We start from the raw sequence: 25,735 nt of genomic DNA on the forward strand, positions 1-25,735 counted from the left end.
ATACCATATACCTCAATATTACCCCTAGAACATACATGTAAATGTACCGCTACACATACACATTAATGCACCTTTACATCATACACATAAATAGTATTGCTATACCATACACATAAATATTACATACATAGTATAACCATGCCATAAACAAAAAAGGATCACTATACCATACATATTAATCATACAGCTAAATGTAATGCTGCACCATATACATTCGTGTACCTCTACATCATACGTATAAATAGTACTGGTATACCCCAGACATAAAAAGTAGCTATGTCATACACATAAATAGCACAGCACACCAAACCTATAGATAGTACAGCCATGTCATGCACATACTGTAAATTGTATAGGCATACCATACACATAAATAGTACACCATACGCAGAGACAGTACAGCCATGCCATACACATAAATATACCCCTATATTATGCACATTAATACTACAAGTATACACATAAATTATACAACAATACCATACATGTAAATGTACCACTACTCAGTACATATGAATGTACTTCTATATCATACACATAAATAGTACAACATACACATAGAGAGAACATCCATGCCATACACATAAATGTACCACTATACTATTATACATTATTAGTACACCATACACATACATTGTACAACTATACCATACACATAGAGAGAACAGGCATAGCGTATGCATAAATGTACCACTATACTTTATACCTTATTAGTACACCATACACATACAGAACTATACCATACACATAAATGCACTGCTATACCATAAACATAAGTTATACACCATACACATAGAGAGAACAGGCATAACGTATGCATAAATGTACCACTATACTATATACCTTATTAGTGCACCATACACATGCACAACTATACTATGCAGATAAATGTAATGCTATACTATACACATAAGTTATACACAATGCACATAGAGAGAACAGGCATAGCGTACACATAAATGTACCACTATACTATATACCTTATTAGTGCACCATACACATGCACAACTATACTATGCAGATAAATGTAATGCTATACTATACACATAAGTTATACACAATGCACATAGAGAGAACAGGCATAGCGTACACATAAATGTAGCACTAAACTATATACCTTATTAGTGCACCATACACATACAGAACTATACCATACACATAAATGTACTGCTATACCATACACATAAGTTGTACACCATATACATAGAGAGAACAGCCATGCCGTACACATAAATGTACTGCTATATCATACACATAAATGTATCTCTGAACCATACAAATAAATGCACTGCTATACCATAAACATAAGTTGTACACCATACACATAGAGAGAACAGGCATAGCATACACATAAATGTACCACTATACTATATACCTTATTAGTGCACCATACACATACACAACTGTACCATACACATAAATGTAATGCTATACCACACACATAAATGTACTACTGCTATACCATACACATAAGTTATACACCATGCACATAGAGAGAACAGCCACGCTGTACACATAAATAGTACCGCAATGACATACACATAAATAGGTCATCGATATCAGATCAGTGAGGGCCAGCAGTTTACAGCTCCATCTGCAGCCATGTATATACATCGTACAGAATATCACGGCTCCGTACACCGTGTAGTAGCCGCTCTCAGGTACTGAAGCTCGGCTGCTACCTACCTGACCCTGCACCAATCTGATCGATGACCCATCCTGCATGGTAACATAGAACATATCCTATACAGTGACAGGTAAGTCCTATCCAGAAGGTAACGTTAGTGACCAAGATAGATGAAAGAGCTTACAGCAGTATTGACGTGAGAAAAATCTATGGAGGTGTCAGGGTCGGTCCCCCGAGGCTTGCACCCTTCTGATCAAGTGATAAATAATAGCTACCTTACAGTATATGTTATAATGAGCACATCAGAGTCACGTGACAGTGCAATATAAGACTTTATTTGCTCTATGTACAATGAACTGTCAGCCATTTGTATGAATACATTCTTAAATAAATATCCGGAGACAGAAGAGCCCCCAGGGGGCGTGGTGCATGAAGCACAGAGCTCCGCGGGGGCGGGCTCAGTAGAACTGCTGCTTGCTTTGTTGCTGTTGTCTGTTGGCCATGTGCATGAGTCTCAGGAGGAGATCGCTGGCGGAGCCATCCATTTGGGTATTGTTCTGCTCCGGGGACACTCGTCTCCTCTCACTGTCGTCATCCAGGCAGCTGGAGTCCACCATGCAGCTGTCTGTGGGAAGAGCAGGCACGGCATTAGTACTAAAAGACGTTTTACTTTTTTCCTTGACCTGCCCAAGTCTGCCGCACCTAATACCCAGATTTACAAGATAATTTAGGAAACCAGCCCTGCTACGGGTGACCTTATAAGTCCAATACACCTGCCAAATTCACTCTGCTCCATCTGACAAACTCAGCGCTGCTACACGGGGTCTGATGTGTAAGTGGTATGTGTGTGCGGTGTGTGTCTATGTGTAAGTGGTATGTGTGTGCGGTGTGTGTCTGATGTGTAAGTGGTATGTGTGTGCGGTGTGTGTCTGATGTGTAAGTGGTATGTGTGTGCGGTGTGTGTTTATGTGTAAGTTGTATGTGTGTGTGGTGTGTGTCTGATGTGTAAGTGGTATGTGTGTGCGGTGTGTGTCTGATGTGTAAGTGGTATGTGTGTGCGGTGTGTGTCTGATGTGTAAGTGGTATGTGTGTGCGGTGTGTGTCTGATGTGTAAGTGGTATGTGTGTGCGGTGTGTGTCTGATGTGTAAGTGTATGTGTGTGCGGTGTGTGTCTGATGTGTAAGTGGTATGTGTGTGCGGTGTGTGTCTGATGTGTAAGTGGTATGTGTGTGCGGTGTGTGTCTGATGTGTAAGTGGTATGTGTGTGCGGTGTGTGTCTATGTGTAAGTGGTATGTGTGTGCGGTGTGTGTCTGATGTGTAAGTGGTATGTGTGTGCGGTGTGTGTCTGATGTGTAAGTGGTATGTGTGTGCGGTGTGTGTCTGATGTGTAAGTGGTATGTGTGTGCGGTGTGTGTCTGATGTGTAAGTGTATGTGTGTGCGGTGTGTGTCTGATGTGTAAGTGGTATGTGTGTGCGGTGTGTGTCTGATGTGTAAGTGGTATGTGTGTGCGGTGTGTGTCTGATGTGTAAGTGGTATGTGTGTGCGGTGTGTGTCTATGTGTAAGTGGTATGTGTGTGCGGTGTGTGTCTGATGTGTAAGTGGTATGTGTGTGCGGTGTGTGTCTGATGTGTAAGTGGTATATGTGTGCGGTGTGTGTCTGATGTGTAAGTGGAATGTGTGTGCGGTGTGTGTCTGGAGTATAATTGGTATGTGTGTGCGGTGTGTGTCTGATGTGTAAGTGGTATATGTGTGCGGTGTGTGTCTGATGTGTAAGTGGTATGTGTGTGCGGTGTGTGTCTGATGTGTAAGTGGTATGTGTGTGCGGTGTGTGTCTGATGTGTGTGCGGTGTGTGTCTGATGTGTAAGTGGTATGTGTGTGCGGTGTGTGTCTGAAGTGTAAGTGGTATGTGTGTGCGTTGTGTGTCTGGAGTATAATTGGTATGTGTGTGCGGTGTGTGTCTGATTTGTAAGTGGTATGTGTGTGCGGTGTGTGTCTATGTGTAAGTGGTATGTGTGTGCGGTGTGTGTCTGATTTGTAAGTGGTATGTGTGTGCGGTGTGTGTCTGAAGTGTAAGTGGTATGTGTGTGCGGTGTGTGTCTGAAGTGTAAGTGGTATGTGTGTGCGGTGTGTGTCTGATGTGTAAGTGGTATATGTGTGCGGTGTGTGTCTGATGTGTAAGTGGTATGTGTGTGCGGTGTGTGTCTGGAGTATAATTGGTATGTGTGTGCGGTGTGTGTCTGATGTGTAAGTGGTATGTGTGTGCGGTGTGTGTCTATGTGTAAGTGGTATGTGTGTGCGGTGTGTGTCTGGAGTATAAGTGGTATGTGTGCGCGGTGTGTGTCTATGTGTAAGTGGTATGTGTGTGCGGTGTGTGTCTGATGTGTAAGTGGTATGTGTGTGCGGTGTGTGTCTGATGTGTAAGTGGTATGTGTGTGCGGTGTGTGTCTGATGTGTAAGTGGTATGTGTGTGCGGTGTGTGTCTGATGTGTAAGTGGTATGTGTGTGCGGTGTGTGTCTATGTGTAAGTGGTATGTGTGTGCGGTGTGTGTCTGATGTGTAAGTGGTATGTGTGTGCGGTGTGTGTCTGATGTGTAAGTGGTATGTGTGTGCGGTGTGTGTCTGATGTGTAAGTGGTATGTGTGTGCGGTGTGTGTCTGATGAGTAAGTGGTATGTGTGTGCGGTGTGTGTCTGATGAGTAAGTGGTATGTATGTGCGGTGTGTGTCTGATGTGTAAGTGGTATGTGTGTGCGGTGTGTGTCTATGTGTAAGTGGTATGTGTGTGCGGTGTGTGTCTGATGAGTAAGTGGTATGTGTGTGCGGTGTGTGTCTGATGAGTAAGTGGTATGTGTGTGCGGTGTGTGTCTGATGAGTAAGTGGTATGTGTGTGCGGTGTGTGTCTGTGTAAGTGGTATGTGTGTGCGGTGTGTGTCTGATGTGTAAGTGGTATGTGTGTGCGGTGTGTGTCTGATGAGTAAGTGGTATGTGTGTGCGGTGTGTGTCTGATGTGTAAGTGGTATGTGTGTGCGGTGTGTGTCTGATGTGTAAGTGGTATGTGTGTGCGGTGTGTGTCTGGAGTATACTTGGTATGTGTGTGCGGTGTGTGTCTATGTGTAAGTGGTATGTGTGTGCGGTGTGTGTCTGATGTGTAAGTGGTATGTGTGTGCGGTGTGTGTCTGATGAGTAAGTGGTATGTGTGTGCGGTGTGTGTCTATGTGTAAGTGGTATGTGTGTGCGGTGTGTGTCTGATGTGTAAGTGGTATGTGTGTGCGGTGTGTGTCTGATGTGTAAGTGGTATGTGTGTGCGGTGTGTGTCTGATGTGTAAGTGGTATGTGTGTGCGGTGTGTGTCTATGTGTAAGTGGTATGTGTGTGCGGTGTGTGTCTGATGAGTAAGTGGTATGTGTGTGCGGAGTGTGTCTATGTGTAAGTGGTATGTGTGTGCGGTGTGTGTCTGATGAGTAAGTGGTATGTATGCAGTGTGTGTCTGATGTGTAAGTGGTATGTGTGTGCGGTGTGTGTCTGATGTGTAAGTGGTATGTGTGTGCGGTGTGTGTCTGATGTGTAAGTGGTATGTGTGTGCGGTGTGTGTCTGATGTGTAAGTGGTATGTGTGTGCGGTGTGTGTCTGATGTGTAAGTGGTATGTGTGTACGATGTGTGTCTATGTGTAAGTGGTATGTGTGTGCAGTGTGTGTCTGATGTGTAAGTGGTATGTGTGTGCGGTGTGTGTCTGATGTGTAAGTGGTATGTGTGTGCGGTGTGTGTCTGATGTGTAAGTGGTATGTGTGCGGTGTGTGTCTGATGTGTAAGTGGTATGTGTGTGCGGTGTGTGTCTAATGAGTAAGTGGTATGTATGTGCGGTGTGTCTGGAGTATACTTGGTATGTGTGTGCGGTGTGTGTCTGATGTGTAAGTGGTATGTGTGTGCGGTGTGTGTCTGATGAGTAAGTGGTATGTGTGTGCGGTGTGTGTCTGATGTGTAAGTGGTATGTGTGTGCGGTGTGTGTCTGATGTGTAAGTGGTATGTGTGTGCGGTGTGTGTCTGATGAGTAAGTGGTATGTGTGTGCGGTGTGTGTCTGATGAGTAGGTGGTATGTGTGTGCGGTGTGTGTCTGATGTGTAAGTGGTATGTATGTGCGGTGTGTGTCTGATGTGTAAGTGTATGTGTGCGCAGTGTGTGCTGTATGTGTGACGCTCCAGGGTCTTGGTTGTCACAGTGGCATTGCTTTCCTCCCGGGGAGAGTGATGTCACGCTTGGAAGCGATGAAAGACTTCTTTTATCAGGTAATCACATGCGCACAACATGTTGATACTCCAGGCCAGAAGGGGGAGCTCTGAACCCGGATTAGGGAGAACATCCCTAATATATTCTGGCTGGAGGGGAAGCTAGTGAGCAGTCTGTCAGAGGACAGGGAAGAGAGCAGTGGGACAGTGAGTGTCAGAAAGACTGAAGGGGCCGTGTAGCCAGATTTGCTACAGCTCCCGGAGAAAGAGAACAGAGAAGGAAAGGACAGCTTGCGGAAAATGTGCAGGAGAGAAAAGGCACAGGAGAGTGATACCAGGGGAGTAGAGCAGTGATTTGGCTACCTCCCTGGCTGAACGCAGATTCCAGTAGCCGGAAGACCGAGGCCGTGTCAGACTCTAAAAGAGGCATAGCTGAAACCGGCAGGACAGCTGAACTTTAAGTTACCTGTCCGCCTTTACACCCAGTAAGGGACTACAACACCACCACGCTTTGAGGAAGGCTTTTAACTCCCACCTGGTAAAGGGGACTCTGGATTCACTTCCAAGTTGGCCGCATCCTGCCTGTACCTGTGATCTGGTGCCCTGGACTGCGGTTGCCTGAAGCCTTCAGTAAACCAAATAAAGAGATTGCAAACCTGTGTTCTCCATTTGTTACCGCACCACTCACCATCTTCATCTACACATCGGGAGCCCTGGGGACCCAACTTCACCTGTGGCAAGGTATACCCAGCTGCCATAACATCACCCCAGAGGACCCCTTTGAACAGCTACTGACCGAATACCACAGGTGGCGTCACAAACACGAACTTTATTACAAATCCCCTTAAAAGACCTTTCCCTGTACTTGGGAGCCCAGGGCCATGGACCGGATCGCAGCCATCGTGACATCCCCTTTAAGTTCCCCACGGCCCTGGCAGGCGTTTCATATGTGTCTGATATGTGAGCGGTGTGTGCTGTGTGTGTCTGATATGTGAGCGGTGTGTGCTGTGTGTGTCTGATATGTGAGTGTTGTGTGCTGTATGTGTCTGATATGTGAGTGTTGTGTGCTGTGTGTGTCTGATATGTGAGCTGTATGTGTCTGATATCTGAGCGGTGTGTGCTGTATGTGTCTGATATGTGAGCGGTGTGTGTCTGATGTGTGTGCTGTATGTGTCTGATATGTGAGCGGTGTGTGCTGTATGTGTCTGATATGTGAGCGGTGTGTGCTGTGTGTGTCTGATGTGTGTGCTTTATGTGTCTGATATGTGAGCGGTGTGTGCTGTATGTGTCTGATATGTGAGCGGTGTGTGCTGTATGTGTCTGATATGTAAGCGGTGTGTGCTGTGTGTGTCTGATATGTGAGCGGTGTGTGCTGTGTGTGTCTGATATGTGAGCGGTGTGTGCTGTATGTTTCTGATATGTGAGCGGTGTGTGCTGTATGTTTCTGATATGTGAGCGGTGTGTGCTGTATGTTTCTGATATGTGAGCGGTGTGTGCTGTGTGTGTCTGATGTGTGTGCTGTATGTGTCTTATATGTGAGCGGTGTGTGTGCTGTATGTGTCTGATAAGTGAGCGGTGTGTGCTGTATGTGTCTGATGTGTGTGCTGTGTGTGTCTGATATGTGAGCGGTGTGTGCTGTGTGTGTCTGATATGTGAGCGGTGTGTGCTGTGTGTGTCTGATATGTGAGCGGTGTGTGCTGTGTGTGTCTGATATGTGAGTGGTGTGTGCTGTGTGTGTCTGATATGTGAGCTGTGTGTGCTGTGTGTGTCTGATATGTGAGCCGTGTGTGCTGTGTGTGTCTGATATGTGAGCTGTGTGTGCTGTGTGTCTGATATGTGAGTGGTGTGTGCTGTGTGTGTCTGATATGTGAGCTGTGTGTGCTGTGTGTGTCTGATATGTGAGCGGTGTGTGCTGTATGTGTCTGATATGTGAGTGGTGTGTGCTGTGTGTGTCTGATATGTGAGCGGTGTGTGCTGTGTGTGTCTGATATGTGAGCCGTGTGTGCTGTGTGTGTCTGATATGTGAGCTGTGTGTGCTGTGTGTGTCTGATATGTGAGTGGTGTGTGCTGTATGTGTCTGATATGTGAGCGGTGTGTGCTGTGTGTGTCTGATATGTGAGCGGTGTGTGCTGTGTGTGTCTGATATGTGAGCGGTGTGTGCTGTGTGTGTCTGATATGTGAGCGGTGTGTGCTGTGTGTGTCTGATATGTGAGCGGTGTGTGCTGTGTGTCTGATATGTGAGCGGTGTGTGCTGTGTGTGTCTGATATGTGAGCGGTGTGTGCTGTGTGTGTCTGATATGTGAGCGGTGTGTGCTGTGTGTGTCTGATATGTGAGTGGTGTGTGCTGTGTGTGTCTGATATGTGAGCTGTGTGTGCTGTGTGTCTGATATGTGAGCCGTGTGTGCTGTGTGTGTCTGATATGTGAGCTGTGTGTGCTGTGTGTGTCTGATATGTGAGTGGTGTGTGCTGTGTGTGTCTGATATGTGAGCTGTGTGTGCTGTGTGTGTCTGATATGTGAGTGGTGTGTGCTGTATGTGTCTGATATGTGAGTGGTGTGTGCTGTGTGTGTCTGATATGTGAGCGGTGTGTGCTGTGTGTGTCTGATATGTGAGCCGTGTGTGCTGTGTGTGTCTGATATGTGAGCTGTGTGTGCTGTGTGTGTCTGATATGTGAGTGGTGTGTGCTGTATGTGTCTGATATGTGAGCGATGTGTGCTGTGTGTGTCTGATATGTGAGCGGTGTGTGCTGTGTGTGTCTGATATGTGAGCGGTGTGTGCTGTGTGTGTCTGATATGTGAGCGGTGTGTGCTGTGTGTGTCTGATATGTGAGCGGTGTGTGCTGTGTGTCTGATATGTGAGCGGTGTGTGCTGTGTGTGTCTGATATGTGAGCGGTGTGTGCTGTGTGTGTCTGATATGTGAGCGGTGTGTGCTGTGTGTGTCTGATATGTGAGCGGTGTGTGCTGTGTGTCTGATATGTGAGCGGTGTGTGCTGTGTGTGTCTGATATGTGAGCGGTGTGTGCTGTATGTGTCTGATATGTGAGCGGTGTGTGCTGTGTGTGTCTGATATGTGAGCGGTGTGTGCTGTGTGTGTCTGATATGTGAGCGGTGTGTGCTGTGTGTGTCTGATATGTGAGCGGTGTGTGCTGTGTGTGTCTGATATGTGAGCGGTGTGTGCTGTGTGTCTGATATGTGAGCGGTGTGTGCTGTGTGTGTCTGATATGTGAGCGGTGTGTGCTGTGTGTGTCTGATATGTGAGCGGTGTGTGCTGTGTGTGTCTGATATGTGAGCGGTGTGTGCTGTGTGTCTGATATGTGAGCGGTGTGTGCTGTATGTGTCTGATATGTGAGCAGTGTGTGCAGTGTGTGTCTGATATGTGAGCGGTGTGTGAGCTGTATGTGTCTGATATGTGAGCGGTGTGTGCTGTGTGTGTCTGATATGTGAGCGATGTGTGCTGTATGTGTCTGATGTGTGAGCGGTGTGTGCTATATGTGAGCGGTGTGTGCTGTGTGTCTGATATGTGAGCGGTGTGTGCTGTATGTGTCTGATATGTGAGCGGTGTGTGCAGTGTGTGTCTGATACGTAAGCGGTGTGTGCTGTATGTGTCTGATGTGTGAGCGGTGTGTGCTATATGTGTCTGATGTGTGAGCGGTGTGTGCTATATGTGAGCGGTGTGTGCTGTGTGTCTGATATGTGAGCTGTGTGTGCTGTATGTGTCTGATATGTGAGCGGTGTGTGCTGTGTGTGTCTGATATGTGAGCGATGTGTGCTGTATGTGTCTGATGTGTGAGCGGTGTGTGCTATATGTGAGCGGTGTGTGCTGTGTGTGTCTGATGTGTATGCTGTATGTGTCTGATATGTGAGCGGTGTGTGCTGTGTGTGTCTGATGTGTGTGCTGTATGTGTCTGATATATGAGCGGTGTGTGCTGTATCTGTCTGATGTGTGTGCTGTATGTGTCTGATATGTGAGCGGTGTGTGCTGTGTGTGTCTGATATGTGAGCGGTGTGTGCTGTATGTGTCTGATATGTGAGCGGTGTGTGCTGTGTGTGTGATATGTGAGCGGTGTGTGCTGTATGTGTCTGATATGTGAGCGGTGTGTGCAGTGTGTGTCTGATACGTAAGCGGTGTGTGAGCTGTATGTGTCTAATATGTGAGCGGTATGTGCTGTGTGTGTCTGATATGTGAGCGGTGTGTGCTATATGTGAGCGGTGTGTGCTGTGTGTGTCTGATGTGTATGCTGTATGTGTCTGATATGTGAGCGGTGTGTGCTGTGTGTGTCTGATGTGTGTGCTGTTTTTTGTCTGATATGTGAGCGGTGTGTGTGCTGTGTGTGTCTGATATGTGAGCGGTGTGTGCTGTATGTGTCTGATATGTGAGCGGTGTGTGTGCTGTGTGTGTCTGATATGTGAGCGGTGTGTGCTGTATGTGTCTGATATGTGAGCGGTGTGTGTGCTGTATGTGTCTGATATGTGAGCAGTGTGTGCTGTATGTGTCTGATATGTGAGCGGTGTGTGCTGTATGTGTCTGATATGTCAGCGGTGTGTGCTGTATGTGTCTGATATGTGAGCGGTGTGTGCTGTATGTGTCTGATATGTGAGCGGTGTGTGTGCTGTATGTGTCTGATATGTGAGCGGTGTGTGCTGTATGTGTCTGATATGTGAGCGTTGTGTGTGCTGTATGTGTCTGATATTTGAGCGTTGTGTGTGCTGTGTGTGTCTGATATGTGAGCGTTGTGTGTGCTGTATGTGTCTGATATGTGAGCGGTGTGTGCTGTGTGTGTCTGATATGTGAGCGGTGTGTGTGCTGTATGTGTCTGATATGTGAGCGTTGTGTGTGCTGTGTGTGTCTGATATGTGAGCGTTGTGTGTGCTGTATGTGTCTGATATGTGAGCGTTGTGTGTGCTGTATGTGTCTGATATGTGAGCGGTGTGTGCTGTGTGTGTCTGATATGTGAGCGGTGTGTGTGCTGTATGTGTCTGATATGTGAGCGTTGTGTGTGCTGTATGTGTCTGATATGTGAGCGTTGTGTGTGCTGTGTGTGTCTGATATGTGAGCGTTGTGTGTGCTGTGTGTGTCTGATATGTGAGCGTTGTGTGTGCTGTATGTGTCTGATATGTGAGCGTTGTGTGTGCTGTGTGTGTCTGATATGTGAGCGGTGTGTGCTGTATGTGTCTGATATGTGAGCGGTGTGTGCTGTATGTGTCTGATATGTGAGCGGTGTGTGCTGTATGTGTCTGATATATGAGCGGTGTGTGCTGTGTGTGTCTGATATGTGAGCGTTGTGTGTGCTGTGTGTGTCTGATATGTGAGCGTTGTGTGTGCTGTATGTGTCTGATATGTGAGCGGTGTGTGCTGTGTGTGTCTGATATGTGAGCGTTGTGTGTGCTGTGTGTGTCTGATATGTGAGCGTTGTGTGTGCTGTGTGTGTCTGATATGTGAGCGTTGTGTGTGCTGTGTGTGTCTGATATGTGAGCGTTGTGTGTGCTGTGTGTGTCTGATATGTGAGCGTTGTGTGTGCTGTATGTGTCTGATATGTGAGCGGTGTGTGCTGTGTGTGTCTGATATGTGAGCGGTGTGTGCTGTGTGTGTCTGATATGTGAGCGTTGTGTGTGCTGTGTGTGTCTGATATGTGAGCGTTGTGTGTGCTGTGTGTGTCTGATATGTGAGCGTTGTGTGTGCTGTGTGTGTCTGATATGTGAGCGTTGTGTGTGCTGTATGTGTCTGATATGTGAGCGTTGTGTGTGCTGTATGTGTCTGATATGTGAGCGTTGTGTGTGCTGTGTGTGTCTGATATGTGAGCGTTGTGTGTGCTGTGTGTGTCTGATATGTGAGCGTTGTGTGTGCTGTATGTGTCTGATATGTGAGCGGTGTGTGCTGTATATGTCTGATATGTGAGCGGTGTGTGCTGTATTTGTTAGCTGTCTCTCCTATCGGTTTTCCCGAGCAACGAGTATACTCGCTCATCACTAGTAATGATATACCGTAATTGCTATTTTCATATCTCTTCTAAAAAATAGAATATAAAGTGATCAAAAAGATAGAAATGAAGTGGTAAACACAAGCCCCTATGCAGCCATCTGTGATAAAAAATGTTATAGCCCCTTGTCATCTTGTATCAGCCCCTGCCGCAGTTTCCTTATCCATGTGAACAGTGGCACAGGCCTGGACCTCTTTCAGATTTCGTGCAGAGGATTACTTTCGATTTATTTCATGCAAATCATTGCTGCCGCCTGATCAGCTGACACATACCTCCCATTTTTGCATGTCAGGAAAGAGAGACACATTTCCATAACCTGGTCCAGTCCTTTATTTGAGCCCATACAAAAATATTTTCCTGGTGAAGCCCATTAGTGTTCCCACACAGTAAGATGTCTACTCATAGCCCCACAGTGCCCACCATTCAGTATAATGCTCCTACAGTATGATAACCTTTGCCCCAAAGTATTCACACACAGTATGATGCCCCCTTATTCACACCTCCACACAATATGATGCTCCCTTATTCACCCCTCCACACAGTATGATGCCCCCTTATTCACCCCTCCACACAGTATGATGCCCCCTTATTCACCCCTCCACACAATATGATGCTCCCTTATTCACCCCTCCACACAGTATGATGCCCCCTTATTCACCCCTCCACACAGTATGATGCCCCCTTATTCACCCCTCCACACAATATGATGCTCCCTTATTCACCCCTCCACACAGTATGATGCCCCCTTATTCACCCCTCCACACAGTATGATGCCCCCTTATTCACCCCTCCTCACAGTATGATGCCCCCTTATTCACCCCTCCACACAGTATGATTGTCACGATAATGTAAAAAAAGTCATATTGTGAATTTAGTTCCATAAGGATCCATGGCAGACACACGCTGTGGGCCATTCTGACCTCCCCTCTTCTCACTCTGCCTGCTGCCTGTGTGTGTGTGAATCCTAAACCCCTCATTTCACCCCTCCCACAAGAATTTATATGGTTCTATGCTACGAGCAGACCAGTCTCCCTAAACTACTCATTCCCTCCTCCCGCATAATACTGCCCAAAACTAGTATAGAAAGCCTGAGATTCTTTGTTCTATTAAAGTGATATATATGGGCACCGATCCAGGCTAGAGATATAAAAATTATATATTCCGGATGTCCCTCAATAGATCTATAACTCACTGAAACCGCTAGCAGCTAAACGGAATGAGTGCAAAGCGTGGATTTCTCCGTAAGCATGATGTTATGTAATTACTCCGTGTTTACACTTAAAAGAATCCCCATGATGTGGGGCACACCCTGAACATTGTGGCTTTCTTTTACTAGGTTCATACAGCGAGATATGCATAAAAATGGCATTTCATACCTCCATGTAAAGGGGAAGTTTCAGCCTCTAAGTGAGGTCTTTGAGGGCTTTGGTTTTAGGCTAGGAAATAAATGTGTGAAGCAGGAGGCTTCATGCGTCTTTTGTCCAGGGTCTAGCTGCTGTACAGATGTGCTGTGCATCTAGATATATGCTCGCCCCTCCTCCTTAGCACACGGCCAGCCATGATGATGCAATGACATAATGACCTGTAAGTGTTCTTTTCAATTTTAATCCTTTTTTAAGTTGTAATTGTATTGTACATATGATTTGTCTTCTTTATAATATCTTTTTATACTTTGTAAACACTGCCTACGTTTTTTTGGAGTAAAATATAAAACTAATAGCTTGTCTCTCCATGCTCTATAACGAACTGTCGCATCCTCTGAAGTGAATTACGCTACTGATTTGGGTTGGCTCCGGACCCGTTAATAGTGATGAAATCGGAGCTGGTGGCAGCGGATTTGTCCTGTGCGTTGGGAGGCTTTGTAGCGACGGCGGTGTTGATAATTATTGTTCCCGCCTGAGTGGGACTCGTTATATCACCCTCGCTGCAGTGTACACAATAGAAGTACATAGCAGGCAGCCTTTCTGACGACTACCCTAGATGCAGTACCCTGACTGACCTGATTGTAAGGGGGGGTGCCAGAGAGCTGCAAGTTTCAAACTGGGACTGGGAAGTGGGATATAGGTAAATCCCCTTCAGAAAGAACAAGGGGCAACCAAACAACCCTGGTTCATGAAAAATAGGTGTGAGTGGTGAGGATGATAATGGTATCTTCCCCATGAACCGTGACATATTGTGGGATCCCTGACATATCTGGTGGGATCCGTGACAATGACGCCCCCCATATTCCCCGACACTATGATGTCCTCCATGTTACACCCAATATTATGATGACCACATGGTCTACCCCACACAGTATGATGCCCCCACAACGCAGTATGAACCTAAGATAAAAATATAATGAGTCAATACCCTATAACAAGTAAATGAATAGTAATAATACTGTATATGTAAATAAAATTGAGGACTTAGTTAACATTATTTGGAACAAAAAAGCGTAAAAGTCATCCCACTGCGACGAGGTGACCCAATCGGGATGGTACCTAACTCTCGTAGTTCACCTATGTGTCAGCAGACATCAAATTAGATAAGGACTGAGCAGGACCTGGGTCCCGACTGTGATGCCACCCATCCATGGAAAACTTTATAAACGAAACTGACAGCCAAAAATGTACAAAAAAACTGAAACAAAACCAAAAAAATGAGCCAGAGCATATGATGGTGTAAGTGTAATGTCCCCTTCAGACTGAGACATCTGGAAGAATGATTACAGAAGAGAAAGTGAATGCTACAATGAGTCCTGTGTCATGCCAGCAGTAAAAACTCCTGAGATCACTTATGGGGGGCTTTTCAACCATGTAGGGGGCTCGCTGACAATTTTGCCTAAGATCACTGTCAGGATTAAGAATAAAATCTAAATATCCTCCGAGAGCTGAACAATGCTTTCTCCAGCAAGTTACTCGCATCTATGACATCCCAGTATGGGTAATGGCAGTGTTCATTTCACAGGTAACACTGGTTTTAAGGCCATTTAGAACCCCACATGACTCCCGGTAATGGCCCTGGTGCACCTCACCTGCAGCTTTATGACCGGTCCGATATTTATGGGTCGTTTGCTAAGTTTATAGAATAAGGTGCATTATTGGAAGAGGGAAAATGGTGGAGATAGCAGCATAATAGTGACAGGTGACAGAAAGAGCATTAATATTATGTGCTACCACTTGTCGTAGAAGAGGTAGTAGAAGAGGTTGTAGTAGTAGTAGTTGGAGGATTAATAGTAGCAGCAGTGTTGATGGTAATTGTAGTACTAGTGGTGATGGCATCTGTGGCCATAGTAGCAGTGATGGTGATAGTAGTATTAATAGAAATAGAGGTGATTGTAGTAGCATTAATAGAAGTAATAGTGACAAAAGTAGTGGTAAAGGCAGTATTAATAGTGATTGAAATGGTGGTAACAGTAGTAGTGGTGGTGGTAGTAGCAGCAACAGCAATAATAATAGTAATAAGAATATTAGGACTTGTAGAAGTATTAATAGTTGTAATAGAAGTAGTAGAGATACTAATGGTAATTGAAGCAGCAGTAGTAATGGTAGCAATAATAATAGTAGCAATATTAGTGGTAGTAACAGTAATAACATTAGTAACAATAGTAGTAGCAGCAATAGTAATAAAGGTAGAAGCAATAGTAGTAGGATAGTAGTAGTTATAGTAATGGTAGTGGTGGTAGTAATAGTAGTGGTGGTAGTGGTAGTATTAGTAATAAAACAGTAGAATAGTAGTAGTAATAGTTGCAGTAATAATAGTAGTAGTAATGGTAGTTGCAGAACTAATAGTAGAAGTAGTAATACTGGTTGTAGTAATAGTAGTGTTAGTAGTAATAGTAGCAGTAATAGTAGTGGTAATAGTAGTGGTGGTAGTAATAGTAGAAGTATTATTAGTAGTAGTAATAGTAGCTGTAGTAATGCAGTAGTAATAGTAGAAACAGTAATAATAGTAGTGGTTATAGTAGTGGTGGTAGTAATAGTAGCAGTAATAGTAGTGGTAATAGTAGTAGTGGTAGTAATAGTAGAAGTATTATTAGTAGTAGTAATAGAAGCAGTGATAATAGTAGTAATAGTAGAGGTGGTAGTAATAGTAGAAGTTTTAGTAGTAGTAATAGAAGCAGTAATAATGCAGTAGTAATAGTAGTGGTGGTCATAGTAGTAATAGTAGTGGTAATAATAGTAGTGGTAATAGTAGTGGTAATAATAGTAGTGGTGGTAGTAATAGTAGAAGTATTAGTAGTAGTAGTAATAGTAGCTGTAATAATGCAGTAGTAATAGTAGAAACAGTAATAATAGTAGTAATAGTAGTGGTAGTAATAGTAGAAGTATTATTAGTAGTAATAGTAGTACTTGTGGTAGTGGTAGCAGTAGTAATAGTAGCAGTAATAGTAGAAACAGTAATAATAGTAGTAATAGTAGTGGTGGTAGTAATAGTAGAAGTATTAGTAGTAGTAGTAATAGAAGCAGTAATAATGCAGTAGTAATAGTAGTGGTGGTCGTAGTAGTAATAGTAGTGGTAGTAATAGTAGTGGTAATAGTAGTGGTGGTAGTAATAGTAGAAGTATTAGTAGTAGTAGTAATAGTAGCTGTAATAATGCAGTAGTAATAGTAGAAACAGTAATAATAGTAGTAATAGTAGTGGTGGTAGTAATAGTAGAAGTATTATTAGTAGTAATAGTAGCAGTTGTGGTAATGGTAGCAGTAGTAATAGTAGAACCACTACTGTAATGTTTAGTATTGTAATAGTAATTGATTATTAATGTAATTGGTTACGGTATTATTTATTTCCCTAGTAATAATGTTAGTTGCTGGGGTGGTATTATTACTATTAAAGTAATAGAAGTATTGTTGTATGTACTATACAGTATGTATAGAGTTTGCATGTGTACAAAGTTTATAATATTTATAATATTTATTATGTGATAATACATGTGATTAGTAAGAGTTGTAGTTGATAGTAATATGTTGTTCGTAATAATAGTGATAACAGTATTGGTTGTGTATTATTACTGCTGTTATTATTGGTAGTAGGTCTATTCTAGTAATCACATTGCAGTTTATGTTATTAGTAATAGTAATAATAAACATAGTATTTGTATTACACTATTATTATAATTATTATTATTATTGTTAGTGTTTTAATTAGTAATGGTATCAATAATATTATTAGAAGTAGAAGTAATATTAATAGTTTTAATCTCATAGTCAGTACTATTTCTGTTACCAATAATAGTAGTGATTACAGTAGAAATTGTATTATTATTATTTGCCATAGTGGCACTAGTAGCAGTTATAGCCTACTAGTTACAGTACTATTTATTTTATTAGTAATTGTAGTGTATTATTATTAGTACAACTATTTCCTGTCTAGTAGTCAGTATTATTTCTGTCATTATTATTAATAGTAGTGATATAAGTAACATTAGTAGTAGCAGTAGTAATAACAGTTCTATTCGAGTGGTCAGTACTATTTCTGCTACTTTTAATAGTAGTGATATAAGTTATAGCTGTAGTATTATTAATAATGATAATAATAATAGTAGTAGTAATAGTAGTTCTAGTCTGGTAGTACTAATTCTGCTATTAGTAATTGTAGTGATAATAGTAGTAGTTGTATTAGTATGATTAGTACTGTAGTAGTCATAATAGTAGTGGTAGTAGAAGTAGCAGTGGTAGTAGTAGTGGTAGTAGTAGTAGTTGTTGTAGTAGTGGTGGTAGTAGTAGTAGTACAACATCTTCAAGGAGTTTGTATGTTCTCCCTGTGTTTGCGTGGGTTTCCTCCGGTTTCCTCCCACACTCCAAAGACATACTGATAGGGAATTTAGATTGTGAGCCCCATCGGGGACAGTGGTGATGATAATGTCTGCAAACTGTAAAGTGCTGCGGAATATGTTAGCGCTATATAAAAAAAATAAAGAGAATAAAGATATTATAGTAGTATTGGTAGTAGTGGTAGTAGTATAGTAATAGGGGTAGCAATGGGGGTAGTAGTGGTAGTAGTAGATGTAGTAGTAGTAGTAGTAGTAGAGGTAGTGGTAGTAGTAGTAGTATAGTAGTGGTAGTAGTATAGTAGTAATGGAAGTGGTAGTGGTAATAGTAGTGGTAGCAGTAGTGGTAGTAATAATGGTAGTAGTAGTGGTGGTGTTAGTAGTAGAGGTAGTTGTAGTGGTAGCGGTAGTGTTGGTAGTAGTAGTGGTAGTAGTAGTATAGTAGTGGTAGTAGTATAGTAGTAATGGAAGTGGTAGTGGTAATAGTAGTGGTAGTAATAATGGTAATAGTAGTGGTGGTGTTAGTAGTAGAGGTAGTTGTAGTGGTAGCGGTAGTGTTGGTAGTAGTGGTTAAGTAGTAGTTGAAGTAGTGGTAGTAGCAGTAATAGTAGTATTAGTGCTGGTGGTAGTAGTAGTGACAGTAGTAGTGGTGGTAGTGATAGTGGTGGTAATAGTAGTGGTAGCAGTAGTGGTAGTAATAATGGTAGTAGTAGTAGTGGTGTTAGTAGTAGAGGTAGTTGTAGTGGTAGTAGCGATAGTGGTAGTATCAATAGATGTAGTAGTAGTGGTAGTAGTAGTATAGTAGTAGTAGTAGTATAGTAGTGGTAGTAGTATAGTAGTAATGGAAATGGTAGTGGTAATAGTAGTGGTAGCAGTAGTGGTAGTAATAATGGTAGTAGTAGTAGTGGTGTTAGTAGTAGAGGTAGTTGTAGTGGTAGTAGCGATAGTGGTAGTATCAATAGATGTAGTAGTAGTGGTAGTAGTAGTATAGTAGTAGTAGTGCTGGTGGTAGTAGTAGTGACAGTAGTAGTGGTAGTAGTAGTATAGTAGTAGTAGTGATGGTAGTGGTATGTTAAACAGCTTAGAGAGTTTCCCAATAGCCTGAAATATAAAATATAACTTTTAATAAAGATATTAAAAAATGGACAAACATATCACATCTACAATACATAAATAAAGTGCTCGGACAGTGCTCAACAGTGCTCAAAAATAAAAATTGGCTTGATCTCACCAAATACACACGGACGGATACCCACAGTCGTTCGAAGGAATCTACAGGGGTCCATACAGCAGGATAAAGTGGGGGGAAAAATGGGGTCCGTTCCCTAAACTCCTGTCGTGCCCCTGTACTGCTCCTGTCCTAACAAGGACAGGCCCCAAGTGAGCCCTGCTATGGACTCCCACCAAATGGAAATAAAGATAAATGCGCCTCTACGCGTTTCTTCCCCAGTCTTGGGGATTCATCAGGGGAGTTTTAAGTAGCCATTAGGCAATATACTGTTATGTCTTAGAATAAGTGTCCGTAAATTCTTTTCTCTGGATCCCCCACAGAGACCCCTCATATTGGCGACTTACCATCACTGCAGCATATTCCTGGTGCAGCACATCGCCCCCCGCTGCTGCAGGGTTTCCCACCGGCCTCACAAGGAGAAGGCAAGTAGTTTTCTTCCACACAACGGAGCGTTTCGGGAGTACCGACGTAACATCCTAGATCTTCTCCGCAGCAAATGTTTGGTCCGAAGCAGTTCCCTCTATTCCCCGGGCCACATGGTATACACTGCAATGAAACAACATCATGATGGCATTACTTATGTGTACAGTATGGCAGAGATACTTATGTCTACTGTATATTAGTATTACTTATGTGTTCAGCATGACAGTGATATTTATGTGCACTTTATAATGGCAGTAGTTAGCTTTGCGTATGGTATTGCAGTTATTTATGCACACTATATAATGGCATTAGTCAGATGTACAATATGACAGTGTAATTTATGTGCACAGTATAATGGCAGCAGTTATGTTTTCAATAGAGAGTGTTATTCATACTGTATAATGGCGTTAGTTATGTGTACATTATGGGAGTGTAATTTATATACACAGCATAATGCCATTACCTATAGGTACTGAACGGCAGTATTATTTATATGTACTGGATAATAGCATTAATTATTTGTGTAGTGTGGAAGTGTTATATATACTTGATAATGGAATTAGATATGCTTGAAGCTATATCTTTGTTATTTATGTGATCTTTATAATTGCATTAGTTATGTGCACAGTACGGCAGTTTTATGTTTCTGCACAAAATAATGGCATTATGTGCACAATATGGCAGTGTTATATAGGTGTAATGTATAATGGAATTACTGGTATACTGTAGCTGTAGTTGTGTTATTTATGTGAGCTTAATAATGGCATTAGTCTTCTGTACAGTGTACCAGTGTTATTTATGTGTACCGTATAATAGCATTAGATGTACGGATGGCATAGCTGTGTTATTTATGTGTACTGTAATTATATAAATGGTGTGTTTAATATAGCATTTTTTTATGTGCACTATATAATAGCATTAGTTATGTATACAGTATGACATTCATATTTAAATGCCCTGTATAATTGAATTAGTTACATGTACAATATGGCAGTGTTTTTTTTCTTTTAACTGTATATTGGCAACTAGATGGTGGCCCGATTCTAACGCATTGGGTATTCTAGAATAAGTATGTATGTATGTATATAGCAGCCACATAGTATATAGCACAGCCCACGTAACACAGACAGCCACGTAGTATATAGCACAGCCACGTAGTATGTAGCACAGCCACGTAGTATATAACACAGCCCATGTAATACATAGCAGCCACGTAGTATATAGCACAGCCATGTAGTATATAACACTGCCCACGTAATATATAGCACAGCCCACGTAGTATATAGCACAGCCCACATAATATATAGCACAGCCCACGTAGTATATAGCACAGCCCACGTAGCATATAACACTGCCCACATAGTATATAACACAGCCCATGCAGTATATAACACAGCAAACGCAGTATATAACACTGCCCATGTAATACATAGCACAGCCCACGTAGTCTATAGCACAGCCCATGCAGTATATAACACTGCCCATGTAGTATATAACACTGCCCACGCAGTATATAGCACAGCCCACGCAGTATATAGCACAGCCCACGTAGTATATAGCACAGCCACGTAGTATATAGCACAGCCCACGTAGTATATAACACAGCCCACGCAGTATATAACACAGCCCACACAGTATATAACACTGCCTACGTAGTATATAGCACAGCCCACGTAGTATATAGCACAGCCCATGCAGTATATAACACTGCCCACGTAGTATATAACACTGCCCATGCAGTATATAACACTGCCCACATAGTATATAACACTGCCCACGCAGTATATAGCACAGCCCGCATAGTATATAGCACAGCCCATGCAGTATATAACACAGCCCACGCAGTATATAACACTGCCCACGTAGTATATAACACTGCCCACGTAGTATATAACACTGCCCACGTAGTATATAACACTGCCCACGTAGTATATAACACTGCCCACGTAGTATATAACACAGCCCATGCAGTATATAACACAGCCCATGCAGTATATAACACTGCCCATGTAATAATAATAATAATTTTATTTATATAGCGCCAACATATTCCGCAGCGCTTTACAAATTATAGAGGGGACTTGTACAGACAATAGACATTACAGCATAACAGAAATACAGTTCAAAACAGATACCAGGAGGAATGAGGGCCCTGCTCGCAAGCTTACAAACTATGGGGAAAAGGGGAGACACGAGAGGTGGATGGTAACAATTGCTTTAGTTATTCGGACCAGCTATAGTGTAAGGCTCAGGTGTTCATGTAAAGCTGCATGAACCAGTTACCTGCCTAAGTATGTAGCAGTACAGACACAGAGGGCTAATACTGCATAAAGTGTATGAGAACAGGATGCGAGGAACCTTTTTTTTTTTTTTTTTTATTATAAATAGGCCACACAGGGATCGTTAGGTTAATGCATTGAGGCGGTAGGCCAGTCTGAACAAATGAGTTTTTAGGGCACGCTTAAAACTGTGGGGATTGGGGATTAATCGTATTAACCTAGGTAGTGCATTCCAAAGAATCGGCGCAGCACGTGTAAAGTCTTGGAGACGGGAGTGGGAGGTTCTGATTATTGAGGATGCTAACCTGAGGTCATTAGCGGAGCGGAGGGCACGGGTAGGGTGGTAGACTGATACCAGGGAGGAGATGTAGGGTGGTGCTGAGCCATGGAGTGCTTTGTGGATGAGGGTAGTAGTTTTGTACTGGATTCTGGAGTGGATAGGTAGCCAGTGTAATGACTGGCACAGGGTAGAGGCATCGGTGTAACGGTTGGTGAGGAATATGATCCTGGCTGCAGCATTCGTAATATATAGCACAGCCCACGTAATATATAGCACAGCCCATGCAGTATATAACACTGCCCACGTAGTATATAGCACAGCCCACGTAGTATATAACACTGCCCACGTAGTACATAACACTGCCCACGTATTATATAACACTGCCCACGTAGTATATAACACTGCCCACGTGGTATATAACACAGCCCACGCAGTATATAACACAGCCCAAGTACTATCTAGCAGTGTGGGCACCATATCCCCGTTAAAAAAAAATTAAAATAAAAAATAGTTATATACTCACCTTCCGTCGGCCCCCAGATCCAGGCGAGGCGTTCAGCGATGCTCTACGCGATGTTCCGGTCCCAAGAATGCATTGCGATCTCGCGAGATGATGACGTAGTAGTCTCGTGAGAGCGCTACATCATCATCTCGCGAGACCGCAATGCATGGCCCGGAGCGTCGCGAGGAGCTGGAAAGGCGCCGGAAGGTGAGTCGTATATCTCAAATTTTTATTTTTTTTTCATTATTTTTAATATTAGATCTTTTTACTATTGATGCTGCATAGGCAGCATCAATAGTAAAAAGTTTGTAACATAGGGTTAATAGCAGCGTTAACAGACTGCTTTACCCCACGTTATGCCGCGGTGTAACGCAGTCGGTTTAGAGGAATGCTACAAAGCTATGTGGGTGGCGGGTGCTGACCGGGGGGGGGAGTATGGAGCGGGCACTGACAGCAGATGAGTAGGGAGCAGCCATTTCGCGGCCGTGATTGGTCGCGGCAAAACGGCCACGACCAATCAGCGACTTGGGATTTCCGTTACAGACAGAAAGACAGACAGACAGAAAGACGGAAGTGATCCTTAGACAATTATATAGTAGATAGGTATTTGTATAGTAATTCAGTGTTATGTATGTGTACCGTATAATGGCATTGAATATATGTACGGTATAGCAGGTGTATTTATGTGTCCTATGCACACTATGGAGGTGTTATGTACAGTATGTGTACCATATAATGGTATTAATATGTGTGCAGTATAGCAGCTGTATTTATGCGTTCTATGCACATTATTGAAGTGTTATGTACAGTATGTGTACCGTATAATGGTATTAATATGTGTACGATATAGCAGCTGTATTTATGCGTTGTATGCACACTGTTGAAGTGTTATGTACAGTATGTGTACCGTATAATGGTATTAATATGTATACAGTATAGCAGCTGTATTTATGTGTTCTATGCACACTATGGAGGTGTTATGTACAGTATGTGTACCATATAATGGTATTAATATGTGTGCAGTATAGCAGCTGTATTTATGCGTTCTATGCACATTATTGAAGTGTTATGTACAGTATGTGTACCGTATAATGGTATTAATATGTGTACGATATAGCAGCTGTATTTATGCGTTGTATGCACACTGTTGAAGTGTTATGTACAGTATGTGTACCGTATAATGGTATTAATATGTATACAGTATAGCAGCTGTATTTATGTGTTCTATGCACACTATGGAGGTGTTATGTACAGTATGTGTACCATATAATGGTATTAATATGTGTGCAGTATAGCAGCTGTATTTATGCGTTGTATGCACACTATGGAGGTGTTATGTACAGTATGTGTACCGTATAATGGTATTAATATGTGTACGATATAGCAGCTGTATTTATGCGTTGTATGCACACTGTTGAAGTGTTATGTACAGTATGTGTACCGTATAATGGTATTAATATGTATACAGTATAGCAGCTGTATTTATGTGTTCTATGCACACTATGGAGGTGTTATGTACAGTATGTGTACCATATAATGGTATTAATATGTGTGCAGTATAGCAGCTGTATTTATGCGTTCTATGCACATTATTGAAGTGTTATGTACAGTATGTGTACCGTATAATGGTATTAATATGTGTACGATATAGCAGCTGTATTTATGCGTTGTATGCACACTGTTGAAGTGTTATGTACAGTATGTGTACCGTATAATGGTATTAATATGTATACAGTATAGCAGCTGTATTTATGTGTTCTATGCACACTATGGAGGTGTTATGTACAGTATGTGTACCATATAATGGTATTAATATGTGTGCAGTATAGCAGCTGTATTTATGCGTTGTATGCACACTATGGAGGTGTTATGTACAGTATGTGTACCATATAATGGTATTAATATGTGTGCAGTATAGCAGCTGTATTTATGCGTTGTATGCACACTGTTGAAGTGTTATGTATAGTATGTGTACCGTATAATGGTATTAATGTGTGCAGTATAGCAGCTGTATATGTGTTCTATGCACACTATGGAGGTGTTATGTATGTGTACCGTATAATGGTATTAATATGTGTACGGTATAGCAGCTGTATTTATGCGTTCTATGCACACTATTGAAGTGTTATGTACAGTATGTATACCATATAGTGGTATTAATATGTGTACGGTATAGCAGGTGTATTTATGCGTTCTATGCACACTATGGAGGTGTTATTTCTGTGTACTATATGATGGCATTATTATTATAATGCCCCCACACTATATACTAACACTATTGTTTAATTTTCTAGGGGTCCTGACCATCGATCAAGTGTGCGCTCAGTACATGGAACCATCCATCCTAGAGGACGTACATCCATTGTGAGCAGATGGTGAGTATAAATGGGCCCGTCACTACCTTAGAAAAAGTAACAAAAACGCTCGCTAGGATCTACTAGATTTCCAGGGATCTGATTCCAGGGCTCACAATTCCTTTTGAGTACTGTTCTTTCTTGTACTCCAGCCCACTGCTTTGTGTTTCTTCCCTGATAAGCAGGGACGTATTTGCTGGATTTTCATACTAGTATAAAAAAAAAGTAAACTCAGCTCTGCTGCATCTGTGAATGCAAAGTTTCCCTCTGCGCTGCGATAAGAGCAACTCTAACTCTTCTGCCTAGCAGAAACTCTTCTATGACACAGACGTAACTCCCACTACTGCGGGTGTACTCATATAGCAGAGCTGAACGCGTCCCAGATATTAAAGCAGTGCGAGAGTGGCCAAAAGTTGTGCGAAGTGACAAACTCATGTGCCCAGTGTCTATATGAAGCCATCAGATGGACTGACCCCTCTCCATGGTGCTGAAATGCGACCAGTGATTCATTTAATATTAGATATCAGACAAGATCCCGATGGCGGCTGCACAGATGTAGCGGAGCTGAATTTGTCATCTCTGTTTAGTACCAGGATTGTGCACTCAGTAAATATAATGCGGTAGATGCAGATCCCGGGAGAAAGAGAACTAACGATATTACCGCAGATTGTGACAATTGCATAGCTCAGCTCTGCTCAACCTGTACATCTGCTTTTACATGGGACTACGCCTATACCTATTAAGTTATTTTAGGCGCATGAACAATCACACTGCACAAAAAAAATGTAGCTTATGAGATTATTCTTACCGGTGGATTTACATAGGACTGCGAGTAAAGTACACGCACAGATCATTTATCCCCAAATTCAGCTCTGCGATATCTACACTAGAAGTCCATCCGCGACTCAGAACATAAAGGTCCCAGGATGTAAAAAAAATGGAGCAGAGCCGAGAGAGTAAGATAAAGAACTGCTCAGCTTAACCATTGGCCCAACGTCTATTTTTACGACAAATTGTTATTTTGGATTTACATAGGACTGCAGAAAAAACCGATTATATTTTCTAACTTTTATAGTCATCGCAATGC

The 25,735-nt window shown here is 42.6% G+C and overlaps 1 protein-coding gene and 1 long non-coding RNA gene across 2 annotated transcripts in view; one reads left to right on the plus strand and one right to left on the minus strand.

Annotated features, from left to right (window-relative positions):
* Nucleotides 1-25,735, plus strand: part of LOC138657385 (uncharacterized) — a 78,765-nt gene that overhangs the window by 29,963 nt on the left and 23,067 nt on the right. The window contains exon 2 of the long non-coding RNA XR_011317044.1: nucleotides 24,589-24,669. This is a non-coding gene — a long non-coding RNA (uncharacterized lncRNA). The remainder of the gene's footprint in view (nucleotides 1-24,588; nucleotides 24,670-25,735) is intronic.
* Nucleotides 1,943-25,735, minus strand: part of AVP (arginine vasopressin) — a 25,149-nt gene continuing 1,356 nt past the window's right edge. Inside the window, exons 2-3 of the mRNA XM_069745140.1 lie at nucleotides 19,155-19,356; nucleotides 1,943-2,252 (exon numbers count right to left, since the gene is read on the minus strand). Of these exons, the coding sequence (XP_069601241.1) occupies nucleotides 2,086-2,252; nucleotides 19,155-19,356 (369 nt within the window). The 3' untranslated portion in view covers nucleotides 1,943-2,085. The remainder of the gene's footprint in view (nucleotides 2,253-19,154; nucleotides 19,357-25,735) is intronic.

This window comes from Ranitomeya imitator, chromosome 1 (assembly GCF_032444005.1).
Source record: "Ranitomeya imitator isolate aRanImi1 chromosome 1, aRanImi1.pri, whole genome shotgun sequence".
In the NCBI taxonomy this organism is placed as follows: Eukaryota; Metazoa; Chordata; class Amphibia; order Anura; family Dendrobatidae; genus Ranitomeya; species Ranitomeya imitator.